This window comes from Haliotis rubra, unplaced genomic scaffold (genome assembly GCF_003918875.1).
Source record: "Haliotis rubra isolate DU_JTF1 unplaced genomic scaffold, ASM391887v1 Scf1291, whole genome shotgun sequence".
NCBI classification, from domain to species: domain Eukaryota; kingdom Metazoa; phylum Mollusca; class Gastropoda; order Lepetellida; family Haliotidae; genus Haliotis; species Haliotis rubra.
In genome coordinates, this window is record NW_025765216.1 from 137,387 (window position 1) to 155,130 (window position 17,744).

Genomic DNA, 17,744 nt, shown 5'->3' on the forward strand with positions numbered 1-17,744 from the left:
TCTGCCCGGTGAACAGAGGCAAATTTGAACAAACTCGAGCTGCCAAACACGATCGCCCATCCAAGGACTCTCCGTCACTATCGTTGCTGAACTTCAACTGATTTGTGAGTGAGTGAGTGAGTGAGTTAATTTTTAACGTCACATCGGCAATATTTCAGCCATATCGTGACGAGATCAACTGATTTGTGACACGGGCTCTATGCACAAGACCGCATACCACCACTTACAAATACGTACACAATGTGTATAGCTCTAAGAGTTCTAGCATATGTATGACACCAAGAAAACGGATACACAAAATCCATTAATGTCGATATAAAGGCAGCAAAAAAAACCTGACGCTTTAGATTGAACAGATCACAAGAGAGCAATTAGTCCGCATGTAGTATAACCAGATGGGGGACGAAATAACATTATCAAACATGTTTTCATTGATGTTCTCTTCTTCTCTAGGTGTGGTTAGAGGCGTGTCTCCAGGTGTTCTACTCCCTGGGTCCGGCCTGGGGCTGTATCATAACAATGTCGAGTTACAACAAATTCAACACAAACTGTCTCAGGTAAATGAAATTTACCAAAAACACTTTTTTGACAAAAGTGAGACTTTCATACAAGATATGTCCACCAAACAACTATTTTACCGCAGTTTTGTTTTTGTTATTTGAGGCATTGTTTGAGAGAATGGCTATACACCCTTTTTTTGTACAGCAATAATACTTTAGTACAGCTAGAGTAACGCTTCTCAGTTTTGAAACTCAAACTTGTATAACTATATTTATTATTCGCCCGTGGAAGATACTGCATTGTAATATATTTACGGCAATATTACACTAGTGTAATACCGCTAGACTAATGACATCATAATGGTTACAGTTATGACGTCACGCTGCAAATGACTGTCGCAATGGTATTAGAGCTTGCTTGACTCGTGGAAAAATGAGATGAGAGTCATCACACGGTATAGTAGTAGAAGGCAGTTTCTATCAATGTATGTTGGAGAGTAATACACAGAATACTAAACTCGCTTCCGTGAAATACCATTTTTATTAAACTCGTGAAAGATTTAGCATCAAATCATTAACTCGTTTAATAAAATTGGTACTACATTGAAGGTCGTTTAGTATCCTCTATATAGTATTCCCAGAAATGTTTGAGAATGTTGTTTCGGCAAATATCTAATACATGCATATAAACTATGGAAGTTTTACTTAAATGAATATGTTGAGATATGATTCAGTACTTGGTGAGACTTTCTTGCCCTGTATTACACGACTGAATGCGCCTAGGTATACTACCAACCAAAGTTTACAGGAAATCGTGTGACAGGTATCCCAATATTCGACCACTTCTTTCTTCATATCCTCAATATTTCTAAATCTTTTTTGGGTCGTTTTCATGCTGGAAAATCCGGTTTTCGGGTCGTTGGAAGGTGATGATCATTTAACATGTAAACATTTCATTCCTTCGTCAAATTCCCAGTGAAAATACACAGCGGTGTCACCCAACGTGATAATATCCCACCCTCCATGTGAAATTTCGGGCTGTGTTTTGGGCGTTGAATTGATAGATAGGTTTCACGGTATCTTTTGTCCAAATTTTCACACAGTTCGGAAAAAGCCAGACAAAAAATTCATCAGAAAAGAAGACGTTATCCCAGTCATGATTTGCGTGAACCCTACACCGGTTTAGACGTCTTTCTTTTTGTGCATCTTTCATCATCAATTTTCACCCAGTGAAATCTTTGTAATTCATGTCTAAGGGTTTCATTACGTACCTGAGGACTTCCTCTATTAATCATGTCATTTCTGATATTCTCAACGCTTTTCAAGTTTCCCCTACACACAATCTGACCAAGTCGCCGGCGATCCATAATAGTGATCTTCCTTGGCCTCACTGACCCTGTCTTCTGCTCAATCCCAACTCCTGACTGAATATTCTTCAAATTTCCGTATACAGTAGACAGAGGAATGTCAATATGAATGAGTTGCCTCACATATTGAGTACCTTACTACATAATGTAACACCTATTTTTAAAGTCTATTATCAGTATTGGGAAACATAGACTTTCTCAATAATTTCTGGGAAAACTGCACATATGTTGCGGTAGAAATACATGTATGTGGACATTCCCGTCTAAAAAATGTTAATTGATGTTTAGAAGATTTGTACATTCTTAATGTTTGTGAATTTAGGAACGCTGTGTTTTGCACATTTGTGTGCGAAGGAACAAGCATGTTTGCGGGTCTTGTAATATTCTCAATTCTTGGATTCATGGCACATGAAGCTGATGTGCCCATAATGGATGTCGTTTCATCAGGTACGCATGCTATATGCTGACTGACATATTTCATTTATAATGTTAGTAAGTCTTGTTAATGAAAGATTCCCTGGTATGGTGATCTACTTTCAGTTCTTGGCGATCTATAGCTTGTTTTTCTATTGTATCGTCCTCTATAGTCAAAGTATATAGTCAACTAGTTTTAAGGGGCGGTGGGGTAGCCTAATGGTTAAAGCGTTGGCTCGTCACGCCGAAGACCCGGGTTCGAATCCCCACATGGGTACAATGTGTGAAGCCCATTTCTGGTGTCCCCCGCCGTGATGTTGCTGGAATATTGCTAAAAGCGGCGTAAAACCAAACTCAGTCAGTCAACTAGTTTTAAATATATATCTGTGATAGTCTAGTTGGTTTTACTGTCCTTTGTCGACAGATATTTTAAAATGATTACCTTGTTTTCATCGTTACATGGCTGTAATATTGCCGATGCGATGTAAAATTTTAACTCACTCACTAATGAAAGATTCATTTTTAGAAACACATCACTTTCCCTGTTTCCTTTGACAGTAACAAATGACAGGCGTAATTAAGATAATGGAAACATGTCTCTGCTTGTTTTTCATATCAGAGCACGGCATTTCAAACAATCGACAACCAAATACGTCCAAATCTTCCACATGAGGATTTAGGTATTTTTGAAGTTGACTATTTGGCATCATTACTTTAGTGTAATCCCGTCGTCGCTGACTGCCAAACTAGTCGATAGGGCTCTCAACGAACATTCAGACCCTTAGGAAAATCCCATAGGACCCATAGGAAATTAACATTTCTCTGAAAATAACCGCTGTTGCATTGTACGATAGGCTTCACATTAATTAGCTATTGGCATAAGGTACTTGATTCTGATCGTACCTTGACTAATCAGAATGACGCATTCGTCAGTGGTAGAATAGCAAGTATACCCACTCTGTAACATACTGTATGTTCTAGGACCTGGATTAGGCTTTGTGATCTACCCAGAAGTCCTTGCTCAACTTCCGATTCCGCAGCTGTGGAGTTTCATCTTCTTTATCATGCTGATAATGCTGGCACTGGATTCCATTGTAAGCGCTTCTGACACAATCGCTAGAAATACTATATATGCTGTAGCAAGAAAGTAGTTCTGATTGCACCAGTACCAACAAGTTTTATGTTTTGTAAATAGATAAATAGCACAATCGAACAACATGGCTGAAGTGAAGGTCGACATCCAGTTAGGGTTCATGCAGGAAGGAAAGGTACTGCAAGTCCCCATGGTTATTAGTATGGTGATCTACCATCAGTTGTTGGTGATCTATAGCCTGTTATATATTGTATTGTCTATAGTCTTAAATGTACATGCTAGTTTTAACATGTGTTAATTACTATATGGCTGAAATACTGCCGATGTGACTACAAAATCGTAACTCACTCGCTCACATTAGGTAAAGCAAAAAGCAGACTACTACACACTATTACACAAAAATCTTCGAACCATGGTTTTGATGTCAGCTGTTTCAGAGATTTCAACCATTAGAGAATGGCATTGTCAAAGTATGTGGTATATTCTCATCAGCTGAACAAATTGGGTTGGAACTAGAAGTTTCTTGATGCGTAAAATATTTATGTCAATCGCAAATCAGAAAATTGCTGAAATAGACATCACACCAACTGAACATTAACGATTGAATTTCTCTTTTCAACTCCCTGTCCACCATGTGGGTCATTTATCACAAACCATTGTATCATAACGTTATGGTATTCCACATATCACATGTCCTGTATCTCATATCAATATATTTCCTAACATATGTTATATTTGGGATTGCACTTTCTCAGTAAATTACAGATTGTAAAACTTTTTGGGGCTGAGTCCCATCCGGGATTCGAACCCGCACCCTCAGAGTCAGGCACCTACTCGCCAGCACACAAAGTCAGACGCCTCGACCGCTCAGCCACCACGGCTTCCACAAAAATGGAAGTCGGACAACTGGTAGTCTAGACTGCGGACTTTGTGTACCCCTCTGATAAGTGTTAATTGGATTACTGAGAAAATCCCAAATATAACATACGTTACATTTGACTGCGTAGTTCGATGTTCATGCTGTTGATCACTGGATTGTTTGGTCCAGACTCGATTATTTACAGACCGTCGCCATATAGCTGGAATATTGCAGAGTGCGGCGTAAAACTAAACTCACACACTCACTGAATATATTTCCAGTTCTCAGCAGCTGAAACTTGTATAACCGCTGTCACGGACGAGTTCCGTTACTTGTTGAAGTGGAGAGTTTTGCTAACAGCAGCTTATTGTTCGGTGTGTTTTCTGGCTGGCCTGGTAATGACGACTCAGGTTTGTGACAAGCATTATCATTAAAATCTATTTGAATGTAGTTTTGCATGAAATAGTCTCGGCTGCTCAACAGAAAAGGTGGAGTAAAAAATCTTTAATGCCGTTGGGTAGCCAAGCGTTTTTGGTTCGTGCTCAGTGATTAAATCCAGGGTCCCATTTCAGGTTATTTAACAAATTTTACTAAAGACATATTGCTTAACTCATTATACTTGGGACATGTTTAGACACTCGACAGACCCTACATACCTACATACCCTACTGGAGACATGTTACCTAACTCATTATACTTGAGATGTGTTACGTTAAATGATAATGAGACCGCCTCCGTGGTGTAGTGGTTAGAGCGTCCGCCCGGAGAGCGGAAGGTCGCGGGTTCGATCCCCGACCGCGTCTTACCAAAAGACGTTAAAATATGGTACTTGTTGGTCCCTGCCTGGCGCTCGGCATTAATGGGTACAACAAGGACTGGTCGGCTCGGAGTCAGTATAATGTGTCTGAGTGGGGTATTCATGTTCCACTGCGGCATGGTATCTCAGTGGGCTAGCACTATAAAACCAGCTTAAGTCTGGGCTAGTACAAGCAGTCGCACATACACATACACACACTTGCACGTCGTCATATGAGCGAAATATTCTCAAGCACGACGTTAAACCCAATTTCTAAGGTTTTTTCCCGGGGGCTTCTTCCGGTTACTTTGAATGTGATGACTATCGTGAACTGTAACACAGTTGTCATGATTATTTTCCCTCTACTTTCAGGGGGGTGTATACGTATTTCAGTTGCTAGACTGGTACCTCTTCTCTCTGTTCCTCATCTTCTGTGGTTGTGTAGAGTGTATAGTAGTTTCATGGGTCTATGGTAAGTGCTGCGGACATTAATCATTTTAGAATTCTTGAATATCTTTAAGCAGCTATAATCGCCTTCACTGCGACAATAACGCGTTCCACAATAGGAGTTGCAATGTCTTGGTTGGTTATCTCCTAATTGAGACCCATTTGACAGACAGTCGATTGGCGGACACTGAACTAGAACATTAATTAGGGTAACACCTACAGGTATAATGGAACAGTCCACTGTCTAGTGAGTAGTCGAGTTGAGTTGAGTCTGAAACAGGTTCGTTACTGAGAAGTTTGATTGTGTGTAAATAGAACTTTGTAGTGATTAAATGAAACTGTCTTCTCTTCTCAAAATTGTTTTGAAGTTCACTGAGAAAACAAACGTTTGTTTGAGAGATACAGATATATACATATTTGATTCTGATTTTCAGTAATTAGGAGACCTGCATTGCCATGTAAGATAAGATTAATACCAGTCAGTGTTCTAATGTTACAATACTTTCTAAAGATTGTAACAGTTTACGTCTTTGAATAGTATAGTACAATGGACATTCAAGAAAGTATTGAAAAACATTCCCACATCCATTGCCGCATTTTTTACAATGTTTTCAATACGATGCCGCCAACTCCCGTTAGACGAGAAGGTTAAACCCAAATGTTTATGAAAATCAACTGTTTTATATTGCAGCAATCAAAATTCAAATTAATGTCTTTTTGGCCATCTTTCAAAGTAAATAATATAGCTCCAGTATTTTTCTCGTGTTTTTATTTGGACTATTCCATTATAATATGTAGGTAACAGGTATTAGCTAATTTGTTCATTGAACCGTAAATGTTGTTTTAAGGCGTCTGCGAACTGCCTGTCTGCGTAATGGGAGGACACCTCTTGGTTGGTTGGTTCTTATGTAACGCCACACTCAGCAATGTTCTTTCTATATGGCGGCGGTTTGTAAAATATCGAGTCTGGACCAGACAATCAGTTCTAACCCGGATCTTCACGGGTCAGTTGCAGTGTCTAGACGGTTATGTGTTTACATAACTGCATGAATACTTGATGATATGATACACATTTTGTCATAGAATGTATCAAATACTGGTTGTCATGTTATAGATAAACCATTATCATCAAAGGTTTCCTGTTGCTGGTTATAACATTTCTTGAGAACATTTCAGAATTTGATGCATCAGTGACAAAAGTTATGTCTGGTGCAATACCCTATTTTGACTTGTACCATATGTTTACCTTTCTTTTAGAGTGAGTGAGTTAATATTTAACGTCACATCGGCAATATTTCAGCCATATTGTGACGAAAACATTTGATATTGAAATGAAATATATGTATATTATAAAAAACCTGTCGACGAAGGACAGTAAAACAACTAGAATATCACAATTACAACTAAAACTAGTATGGAGAGTTAAAACTGCCCATTTCTTTTAGATGAATTATTGACTAGACTTTGAATATGTTTATGACGGAGGAAGCCTGTTGGGCAGGATACGTTCACCTTTTCGCGAACACCTCTTACCATCAGTAACTGATAGTGATTCATAAACAAACGCTCTGTCACTGTATCTCATGATGTCAATCACTGGATTGTCTTGTCTAAACTCGAATGTTTGCAGACCACCTTCATACCACTGTAAAATAGCTGAATGCAGCTTTAAACAAGCAAACACACAAACGGACGAAGAAACAAAACACTTATGATATAGTCAGAATTGTACAATCGACAGATGCGGAAAGGGTTTTGTCACCTATATATGCAAGAAGATCAGTTTTATGGTATACCTAATCATGTATAGCATGCCAGTGGTCTATATATCCAGACACTGTAATACTAGTATTCGTATCACTGGAGCGGTGGGATGGCCTAGTGGTTAAAGCGTTCGCTTGTCTCGCCGAATACACGGGTTCGATTCCTTTCATGGGTACAATGTGTAAAGACCATTTCTGTGCCCCCAGCCATGATATTGCTGGAATATTGCTAACCAAACTTACTCACTCACTCATTTATATCACCGCTGAAACTTGTATGCCGTGACAGCAGTTGAGTATGTCTTCTAATTTTCACTTTCCAGGGGTGGATCGTTTCAGCGACGACATTCAGATGATGATTGGCAGACCAGCACCACTGTTCTTCAAGATCACGTGGTGTTATGTTACACCATCCATGCTTCTGGTTAGATTCTGCACGTTGATAACATCCTGATATTACTTGCTACATGATTAATGACACATAGGTCTTGGTAGTAAATTGTTCGCTTAATAATACCATCAAGAAAAGTTACGTACATTGTAGGTCACAAAAACAGTCCGGTCAGTATCGAAGTAGTTTTTTGCAAAACCATTTTACGAGTCCAACTCATTGCTAACCGAAAGTAATTACCTTCAATAGGTACAAAACAGCAGTATACATTTACATTTTCAGATTACCCTAATCTTCACCTTTACTCAGTACGAACCTCCAACCTATGGACAGTATGTCTTCCCGGGCTACGCCTCAAGCATTGGTTGGTGTATTGCAGCCGTCCCAATGTTGCCAGTAGGCGTGATGATGGTTATTGCTATTTACCGGGCAAAGGGGAACATTTGGCAGGTAACTAGTCTGGCATCTATACGCTTTTTGTATCTCTTTTCTCAAATGTGGTTAAGATAAAACGACATAATGTTTATCACTATTCCATAGTAATTCGTATACACATGCTATGTTATCGTATCGCATGGATTGTCTGTGGTTCAGATTGTCTGTGGTTCAGAAGCCAGACCCCCAAAATAGTGAAAACGTGGTGCAGTTCTGGCGACCGAATTTGATGTGATTTTTCAAAATCAAGTGAGTGAGTGAGTTATATTTAACGTCACATCGGCAATATTTCAGCCATATCGTTCACAATCAAGAATGATTTAGCTTTGATTTAAAGCCGGTTGTCATCAGCTACAGTGCGTTCGTTTTAAATTACATTTAGCGGTCTAAAACCAACGATAAAGGACCGCGACATCGAAAACAGAGTAGCTTTATCTTCTCATTAAAAGATTTTTATCAAATTGAAAATTATATTCCTTCGAAAAATATCAACATGGATTCATTTCATAGAAAATGGGATATAATATCACCAGCGCTGTGACTGTTATGACTTTATCTTACAACGATGCTGTACTTGCATTTCATTTGTGATTCCACGATCTTGCACTCAGTCATCTATTCCAAGCAGCTGAATGTGTATGTGCGCCTTTCTAAGCATGTTGTCTCTCACTTATATTCTCTCGGAATATTGATGTATCCAACTGAAGTGAATTACAAAAAAAACACACAAAAAACTCCAACAAAACAAAACAAAAACAACACATATTCAATATCATAAATACATGTCAATCAGGTGAAGGGACAAGAATTAGCCTAGAAAAGTCGTGTTGTTAAGATGAAAGAAGTCGTAAATCCAAACCAAACATTGTTATGTTACCTTCCAACTTTTACATGCCTATTTTGACCTACCTTTAGTACCCGTCACACACACACACACACACACACACACACACACACACACACACTTATCCTGCTTAGATGGATTTAAACAAACAAACACACGCACAAAACCCAAACAAATGCAATAAAAGGCTACACAGCGTGCTAGTTCAATATTGGATCTTACAACAGTAAGTGGGAGAAATATTGATATATGTTCTTAATAAAAAACAATAAGCAGATCCGGGGCATGTTTCCGTCCATAATTACAGGAACCGGACAGGTTATACAAAGCGTAAGTCTCTGAAAATATGAAATACATAACTCCGTTTACACTGAATTAGCAACAGTGAGCTCGGAGATTCAGAACCAGTGGGGGTCTAGACTCGCTTGATTTTGGACTTTTGCATTAGAGAAAAGGTTGGGCGGAAAGATTGGAGTATGAGACAGACTACTGGCATGTCTAAGCTCCCAGCGATACAGAGCGAATTTGGCCTTTCAAGAAGGGAAACGCTTAAGACAAACCTCATCTCCTACTAATGTTAGCATTCGTATTTCGGAAAATAAATATATAGATCTGGGCAAGCAGAAGATGTCTTCCATTTAAAACACGATTTGCCGATCACAGTGGCTTCATAATGTCTGTAGGAACAATGCAACTACAGCCGACTCGGTAGTGTTCATCTAGGTGAGGTCTGTCAGTATTTTAGAACTGGTGTTCATCAGCTGATAATTCACGTGAGCCAATTCCATGACGCGCTAACTATTGTCAGTTAACTAACTCGCTGCTTGAAGGACAACGTAGTCATGCGACATACTGAAATCAGGAAATGAACGACAGTTGGTCTTTAGTATCCTTCTAGGTAAGTTTCCCCAATACTGTCAATATTTTAGGACTGACGTCGTATTGTTGATCTTCATCACATGCTGAAGACAGTGATTCACGTGAGCCAATTCAATGATGCGCTAACTATTGTCAATTCATTAACCCTCTGCTTGAAGGACAACGTAGTCATGCGACATACTGAAATAGGGAAATGAACGACAGTTGGTCTTTTAGTATCAATCTAGGCGAGGTCACACATTACTGTCAATATGTTTATACGATTTCAAGGTTTTCCGCGCAAAATCTAACTCTTAAGCGTCTGTAAACGTCTATACCAGCTTCTCTGCGTGTACTGAATGGCTGATAGTAATTAAATGTAACTTGACAATTTTCTCTCTGGGGTACGATTTATGCAGAGACCAGTTGATATTGGCAACATGCATTGTCTTGTCAATAACAGCTTTTGGAATGATCCACAATCCATATCATGAGATTGACTATGAGATTGCATATATTCATTAACCATTTTCACAGGTTCACCTATATGTTGGGTCAAAATTGATCTTCAGCAACCCATGGTGTAGTAGGAGCGAACAAATGTGATCGGGTGGTCGTTCTCACTTCGTTGTTTGATGCATGCCATCCTATACCACTTGCGACGATCGATAGTGTCATGACCTCGTAACGCTTTTGTATATCATTAGATATTACTAAAACAGGCCTACACTTTCTATGAACGTTACAGTAGAAGCAAGAATTGTCAATCATTTAAGAATATCCTTGAGTTGTCCATAAAAGTAGGCACTTAATGTTTTGTATTAACACTTCCGTCGTAATAGACCTTCATCAATTATTCCTCTGTGATAAAGTCGTTTCCGTGGACATTCTTATCTGTACATGTAAAACTCAATGTACAGGAAGGTGTAGCTGAGTCTGAACCTGCTGTGTACTTCAGCATGTGGATGTGGACTTGAAACATGTTCCCGTGATCTGGACATTGTTGACACTGACTTACATGTGAACTGAGAATACACTATGATTATTAAGAACAGTAGATATGAAGGAAATAGTGGAATAATGACATGACTGACTCACCATTATTTGATGAGCAAAAAAAAAGACATCTGAAACAATAGAATTTTACATTTCAGAACTTTCTGTTATGCTCGACCACTTGTCGAGATTTGATTGTTTACAAACAATATCGTAAAGCTGTAATACTGCTGAAAGAAATATACCCATGGTATAGTTAGAATTGTTCTATCGACTCAATGTAAATGACACTACATGTTTCCGTTAGGTGACGATAAAGAACATTCATGTGAAGACCCGGGCTAGAATATGTCGTAAGAGGCGACTGACGGGATCGGGAGGTCAGGCTCGCTGACTTGGTTGACAAATGTCATCGTATCCCAACTGCTTAGATTGATGTTCATGATGTTGATCACTGGATTGTCTGATTGCTTTAACAACTAGGCTACCCCACAACTCCCCTTTTCTTTGTGCAAGCATAGTCATTATGTTGATTGTATTATTTGTATTTCAGAAAATAAAGACGTCCTTAGAACCAGATGCAGGATGGGGGCCAACTAATGCTTTCTATCGCACCTGTTACCTTAAGAAACGAAAACAACCCAAGTCACTGAGACGTGTTTTGATGTCTTCAGTGTCATGTCGATCGTAGAAAAAAGCATTGAGAAAATACCATCCTAATATTACAAAATAGACTGTAGCTGACACGTGTGTCAATGATTCAATCAAATTTAATAAAACGTTCATTCCAATGTAATAACTGGCAATGTCCGCTTTTCTTACATGTTAATTAGTTTCAAAGTATTGTTTCATTCGTATTATTTCTTACATTTATGGAGAATAATGTGATTGTCTTTGAAAATATTTTTGAGTTGTTGTGCCAGGGTGCATATGGAAATGGTTTGGTGATGGGAGCCTCAGAAAGTCATCTAGGTGACATTTTGGGAATGCCCCTAGTGCTGTGCTTACTAAGCCCATCTTCCAATAACTACTGGAGGTTAACACCCACCCTTTGTTAACACATAAGACATGTTCATTTTCACAACTTACACTCACAGCATACATTGTCGTATAAAATGATAGACCCAAGTACTGAGGGGTACTGATGTGACAAATCTAAAGCCACATGCCAGAAGCATGACATTATAGGAGGAGAAGGACATGGGTATCGACATGTTAAAACATCTGCCTTGTTTAGGGGCAGTGTGGTAGCCTAATGCTTAAAGCGTTCGCTCGTCACGCCAAAGACCCGTCTTCGATTCTCCACATGGGTAAAATATGTGAAGCCCTTTGCTGGTGTTCCAGATGTTGTCTGGTGAGGTATAATGGCTGGAATATTGCTGAAAACGGCGTAAAACTAAACTCACTCACTCACGCTGACATAGGCATGTTTACAAAATATAGTAACGTCGTTACAACCGTCACATTAAACAAAACATTCCAGAGACCTATCTGCTGACGGTGATGTGTCTAAAGCGTCTGTTTGGAGTAAGTTTCACTATTTAGACTGACTGACTGACTGAATTTGGTTTTACGCCGCTTTTAGCAATATTCCAGCAACATCACGGCGGAGGATACCAGAAATGGGCTTCAAAAATTGTACCCATGTGGGGATTCGAACCCGGGTCTTCGGCGTGACGAGCCAACGCTTTAACCACTAGGCTACCCCACCGCCCCTCACTCTTTAGAAGAGATTTGAATCGTTTATCTTGTTATGAATTTGAAAGACTGATGATGTTGCTGCACCAAGTTTGATGTAGGTTGTCAAAGGGAGTGTTTGGTTCTATGCCGCTTCAGCAATATTCCAGCAAAGTCACGGCGGGAGATACCATAAATGGGCTTCACACATTGTACCCATGTGGGGAAACGAACCTGGGTCTTCGGCGTGACGAGCGAACTCATTAACCACTAGGCTACCCCACCGCCCCAGGTCGTCAAAGAGTCTGTGTTAGCAGGTAGATATAAACAAGCTTTTATCACCAATATTCTAGAATAAAAATACAAAATCAAATCAAAGTCAAACAGAATATTCTTAATGTAGGTGGACCAGGTTGCCCGGCAGGTATTGAACTAAACAGTTAGCGTCTAATAACTTAGCGTCTGAGCTAAGGGGAATCACCATACAACAGTATTTCACAGCTCTGGTCCCGTAACTAAATTGCAGAGGAGCAAAGAACCGTGACATTTCGTGGGGTTTCACCATATATAAGAAACAGATCAAATACTGGTTGTAATGTTATCATTGAAAGCTGAACCATTATCATCAAAGGTTGATATTCGTTGATAACATTTCAAAATTTGATGCATCAGTGACAAAGATTATGTCTGGTGCAATTCCCTATTTTGACTTGTACCATATGTTTACCTTTCTTCAGATGAATTATACACATGCAGCCTTTGCATATGTTTATGACGGATGAACCCTGTAGGGCGAACACCTGCTGTCATCAGTAACTGGTAGTGATTCATAAACAAATGCTCCGTCACCGTATCTCACGATGTCAATCACTGGATTGTCTGGTCTAAACTCGATAGTTTGTAGACCACCTCCATACAGCTGTAAAATAACTGAATGCAGCGTTAAGTAAACGAACGATACAAACAAGCGCTTAGGATATAGTCATAATTGTACAATCGACAGAGAACGGATGTGGAAGGGGTTTTGTCATCTATATATGCACGAAGATCAGTTTTATGCCTAACCATGTAATATTGTAACATTCGTATCACTAGAGCGGTGGGGTAGCCCAGTAGTTCGATTCCCCACAAGGATATAGCGTGTGAAGCCCATTTCTGGTGTCCCCCCTTGAATATGGCGTGAAACTAAACTCACTCACTAATTTATGGGGGGCGGTGGGGTAGCCTAGTGGTTAAAGCGTTGGCTCGTCACGCCGACCCGTTCGTGATGTTGCTTGAATATGGCGTGAAAGCGGCGTAAAACTAAACTCAGTCAGGCACTAATTTATCACTCACATATAATTTTATGCTCTACGTTTATCATGATTATACATCTGTATTTTGTATCTGTTTTTATTTGTATCTGGGATTTATATACAGTCAAATCCCTAGTGGTTCGAAAAGCGTTGGCTCGTCACGCCGAAGACCCGATGACTCGAGGGTGTCGATTCCCCACATGGGCAAAAGGCAATTTGTTAAGCCCATTTCCGGTGTGCCCCCCCGCCGTGATATTGCTGGAATATTGCTAAAAGCGGCGTAAAACTAAACTCAGTCAGGCACTAATTTATGGATGTCAGCATTTTTGTAACGAAACATATGTTAAATATTTAGAATTGAACTTTTGAACGTTTTGTTAATATGTTTTCAATCCAAATGGGGACTTACAACAGACCCATCAGTGCCGATACAGTGCGTTGACGTTGCGCGGATGAAACCTCTGCTGGCACAGATCCTATCGTAGTCCTGTCCGCACCGCTCATCACCACCCAAACCGACTGCAATGGGCAACCCAGCATCGAAATTGGCGTTATCGATAGTGGAGAACTATGTTTTTATCTCATGAAAGCCGATACATTGTATTGTGTTTCGACAGTCGATGTCAGAGAGAGAGAGAGTATGGTGAAGGCGAGGGGAACTGTTTTCCAATGATTGTATTGTTGAAAGAGACTCGTGGGGTGGTCCAAGCATCATAGTGTGGGGTGCAATCGGTCCGAACCCGTTAGTTGACACCGTGGTGTTTCAGAATCTTGGTCCAGGATGAGGAAATGACGTGACAGCTGATCGCTATATTGACCAAGTCATAAGACTCCACGTTGCACTACATTTTGGTTGCAGAAAAAACATCTTCCAGCCAGACAACGCTCGTGCCCACACTGCAAGAGGAACATTGAACTTCCTTAGACAACATAGCATCCAAACGCCATAATAGCTCTCAGTCCGGATTTAAGTCCAATAGAACACCTTTGGGACGAGATTCAAACAAGACTGAATAACCTCCAACCAAGGCCAACAACTGCGGCTGGACTCGATAAGGCATTTCGCAGAGTATGACTCAGGTGCCTATGGCCTTCATCAACCGGTTAATTCATTCCATGTACAGACAATGCAACGTTTTCATCAATGCCCATGGAGGCCATACACGATACTGACTTTGGGGTATCTTAATGGTACCAGTTTTTGGTGATTTTGTTTGTTTGAACTCTAAATGTGATTCCCGAAAATGTGTTAACCATAATTGTCAAGTTTGAACTCCGTTTTGATTGTTAATTAGAATGAATTAAAGTGTGTGCTTTGTCTGGTCCAGACACGATTATTTACAGACCGCGGCAATATAGATGGAAAATTGCTGAGTGCGGCGTAAAATTAAACCCGTTCAATCACTCGGTAGTTCATAGTTGGTATTGCTGCCTGCAGACTAGGATCAGGGCCATCAAGGAAGAGCTGTGTGCTATCTGCATATTGACCTAATGTGTCGCCCATTCAGAATTATCCCTTTGATATGTAGAATTTGTCTTATCCTATGCTCAGAATATCTGCCACACAGGGTGATAAAGGATCTCTTTCGTTCATAAAAGCAGATGACATGTGGTCATTTTGTAAAATATACAAATTAGCCTTTTTACGTAAGACTGATACCTGTTTTCTAAATTTTGACCTAAAAACTTTTTCGATGTCGATAAGCAATAATAGTATTGTTTTCTTTCATTATACCATTATAAATACGTTATATACAGTGTTCCGAAGTTATGTTGATCGCCAATTTAGAAAATATTTTCTATTTGTGTCTGTCTTTGGAATATAAGTTATAACACCTCTATTCATCACAATAGGCAATCCTTTTTTTTCAAATACCTCTTTTAATTACTAGCATCTGAAAATCCATATTTGAGATCACTCCAGATAAAGGTTTGAAGAATTCTTTGGGAAACCATCCTACCCTAGGTTTTGTTATTTTTCATTGATTTGACAGAAATAGCAATTTCCTCTAGATTCGGTCAGCTGTGTATCTAATCATGGTATTGCCATATTACAAAATTTATTTTTCAAATCTTAATAGTTTTGAAGATGTATATAATTTTAAAACAATTTCTGTTCCTCACGATTTTGTTTACCATCAATAATTTCATATTCTTTATCTTTTACAATACTAATTATTAACTTATTAACTTTTCGTAGTGGCAAAAGTATGCGATGGGCGTCTCACCTTTTTCATTCCACTGGACCATGTTTCTAATAAGAATCTCTCTAATCTGTTCTTCTGTCTTCCTCTGTTATTTGTTTTTGTTTAATGTGCGTTAACGCCGTATTCAGCAACCAGCTATATGGCGGCGGACTGTAAGTAACTGAGGTTGGTCCACTGTGGTGAAAAGACACACACAACAGAAGATTGTGACAGTAATGTCAACAAATGCACAAACTGCACAGGGGATCATCCGTCTTACTCTAAAGACTGTCCTGTTTGGAAAAACAAATGGCTATCAATAGAATAAAATTCACCCAAAACATTAGTTTTGCTGACGCAAAGAAACTTGTTCAAAGCTCAGAACAGAGAGCTATGCAACTTTTGAAGCAACCCTTACAGTCACCAAATTATCTGCAAGTTGTCAGACCAACTTAACATGGGTGAAAACAGATTCCCCTCAAATTATCTCACCTGCCATATCTACTCAAACAGCAGAACCTCTACCTAGTACTTCCCGAATCCAATCAGAAGAATCGACTGATCATGAACCATCTTCTCAGTCGACAATAAGGTCTCAACAAATCGTTAAGACCAAAAGTAAAAAGCCAGATTCATCGAAAAAGCTGAGTGGCAGAGCACCAAAAGGGTCAGAAAATAAAATTAAATTGTTCAACAATTAGGGATCTCTCGAGAATATGGACGTGTCCGAAAACGTCCGTTCTAGGGCACACAGCTTGTCGCCCATCAAAAGAGTGCGGGGTAGATCCCCAATAAAACCCACAGAAGATAGGTTATCAGAATAATACTATACAGTCCAATTGCAGAGGATTAAGGACTAAATTTCAATGACTTGCAGCTTTTAGTCAGCGATTTAAAACCATCAGCGTTCTGTCTGCAGGAGACCTATTTAAAACGGATAGATGTTTTTGTCCTACGTTCTTTCAATGCATATCATTGTTTTTCACCTCCGGGCGACAGGGCCACTGGAGGATCTTCCATCCTAGTCAAACAGAACTTTATCCATAGTCTTGTTTCACTTACTACTAATTTGCAGGCTGTTGTAGTGCGTCTTCAACGTTTCACAAAACCGATCTTAAAGCTCTATATGATCAACTGCCGAAACCCTGTATTATCATGGGAGATTTAAACGGGTACAAACCACTCTGGGGTGGTGCAACTACAAATGCTAAAGGTAAACTACTGGAGGAGTTTTGTTCAGATAATGATTTATGTATTTGTAATGATGGTTCCAACGTATATTTACACCCTGGTACAGGAACATATTCTGCTCTCGACTTGTCAGTCACAAATTCAGAACTTCTGAATGAATTCGAATGGTCAGTCCACGATGACCTCCGTGGAAGTGACCATTTTCCTACTATACTAAAAGCTGTAACTCCGTCTGATGTTCCACCATCATCAAGGCGGAATTTGTAAAAAAGGCTAACTGGGCTCTAACTTAAACCTGAACTCTTTATTGATGTTCCTGATGCTGTCAAATGTTTTTTTTCTGATGAACTGAACATCATAGCTGATGAGCGTATGCCAAAGTCCTCTGCAATTCCACACAATCGAAAACCTTGGTTCAACGATGAGTGCAAACAAGCTAGGAAGGCAAGGAAAGAAGCAGAACATTATTTCCGTCGCCACCCTATGGTGCATAATTTAAATGAATTTAAAATTTTAAATACTAAAGAGTGGCGTAGCTTTAAACAGAATAAATGCCAATCTTGGCAAAATTATGTATCCAAAATAAATTCTCGAACGCCCATGTCCATAGTATGGAACATGGTACAGAAAAG

The 17,744-nt window shown here is 39.5% G+C and overlaps 1 protein-coding gene across 5 annotated transcripts in view; it reads left to right on the top strand.

Annotated features, from left to right (window-relative positions):
* The window catches only part of LOC124266988 (sodium- and chloride-dependent glycine transporter 2-like), a 36,812-nt gene extending 24,700 nt beyond the window's left edge, over positions 1-12,112 (top strand). For 4 of the 5 annotated variants that reach the window (XM_046701832.1, XM_046701835.1, XM_046701831.1 and 1 more), the window contains exons 8-15: positions 454-557; positions 2,190-2,314; positions 3,263-3,375; positions 4,515-4,643; positions 5,402-5,501; positions 7,563-7,663; positions 7,913-8,080; positions 11,317-12,065. In XM_046701832.1, the coding sequence (XP_046557788.1) occupies positions 454-557; positions 2,190-2,314; positions 3,263-3,375; positions 4,515-4,643; positions 5,402-5,501; positions 7,563-7,663; positions 7,913-8,080; positions 11,317-11,454 (978 nt within the window). In that variant the 3' untranslated portion in view covers positions 11,455-12,065. Of the gene's footprint in view, positions 1-453; positions 558-2,189; positions 2,315-3,262; positions 3,376-4,514; positions 4,644-5,401; positions 5,502-7,562; positions 7,664-7,912; positions 8,081-11,316; positions 12,066-12,094 lie in introns of those variants that run through there. The other variant, XM_046701833.1, reaches the window with a different exon arrangement.
* Positions 12,113-17,744: the final 5,632 nt, after the last annotated feature.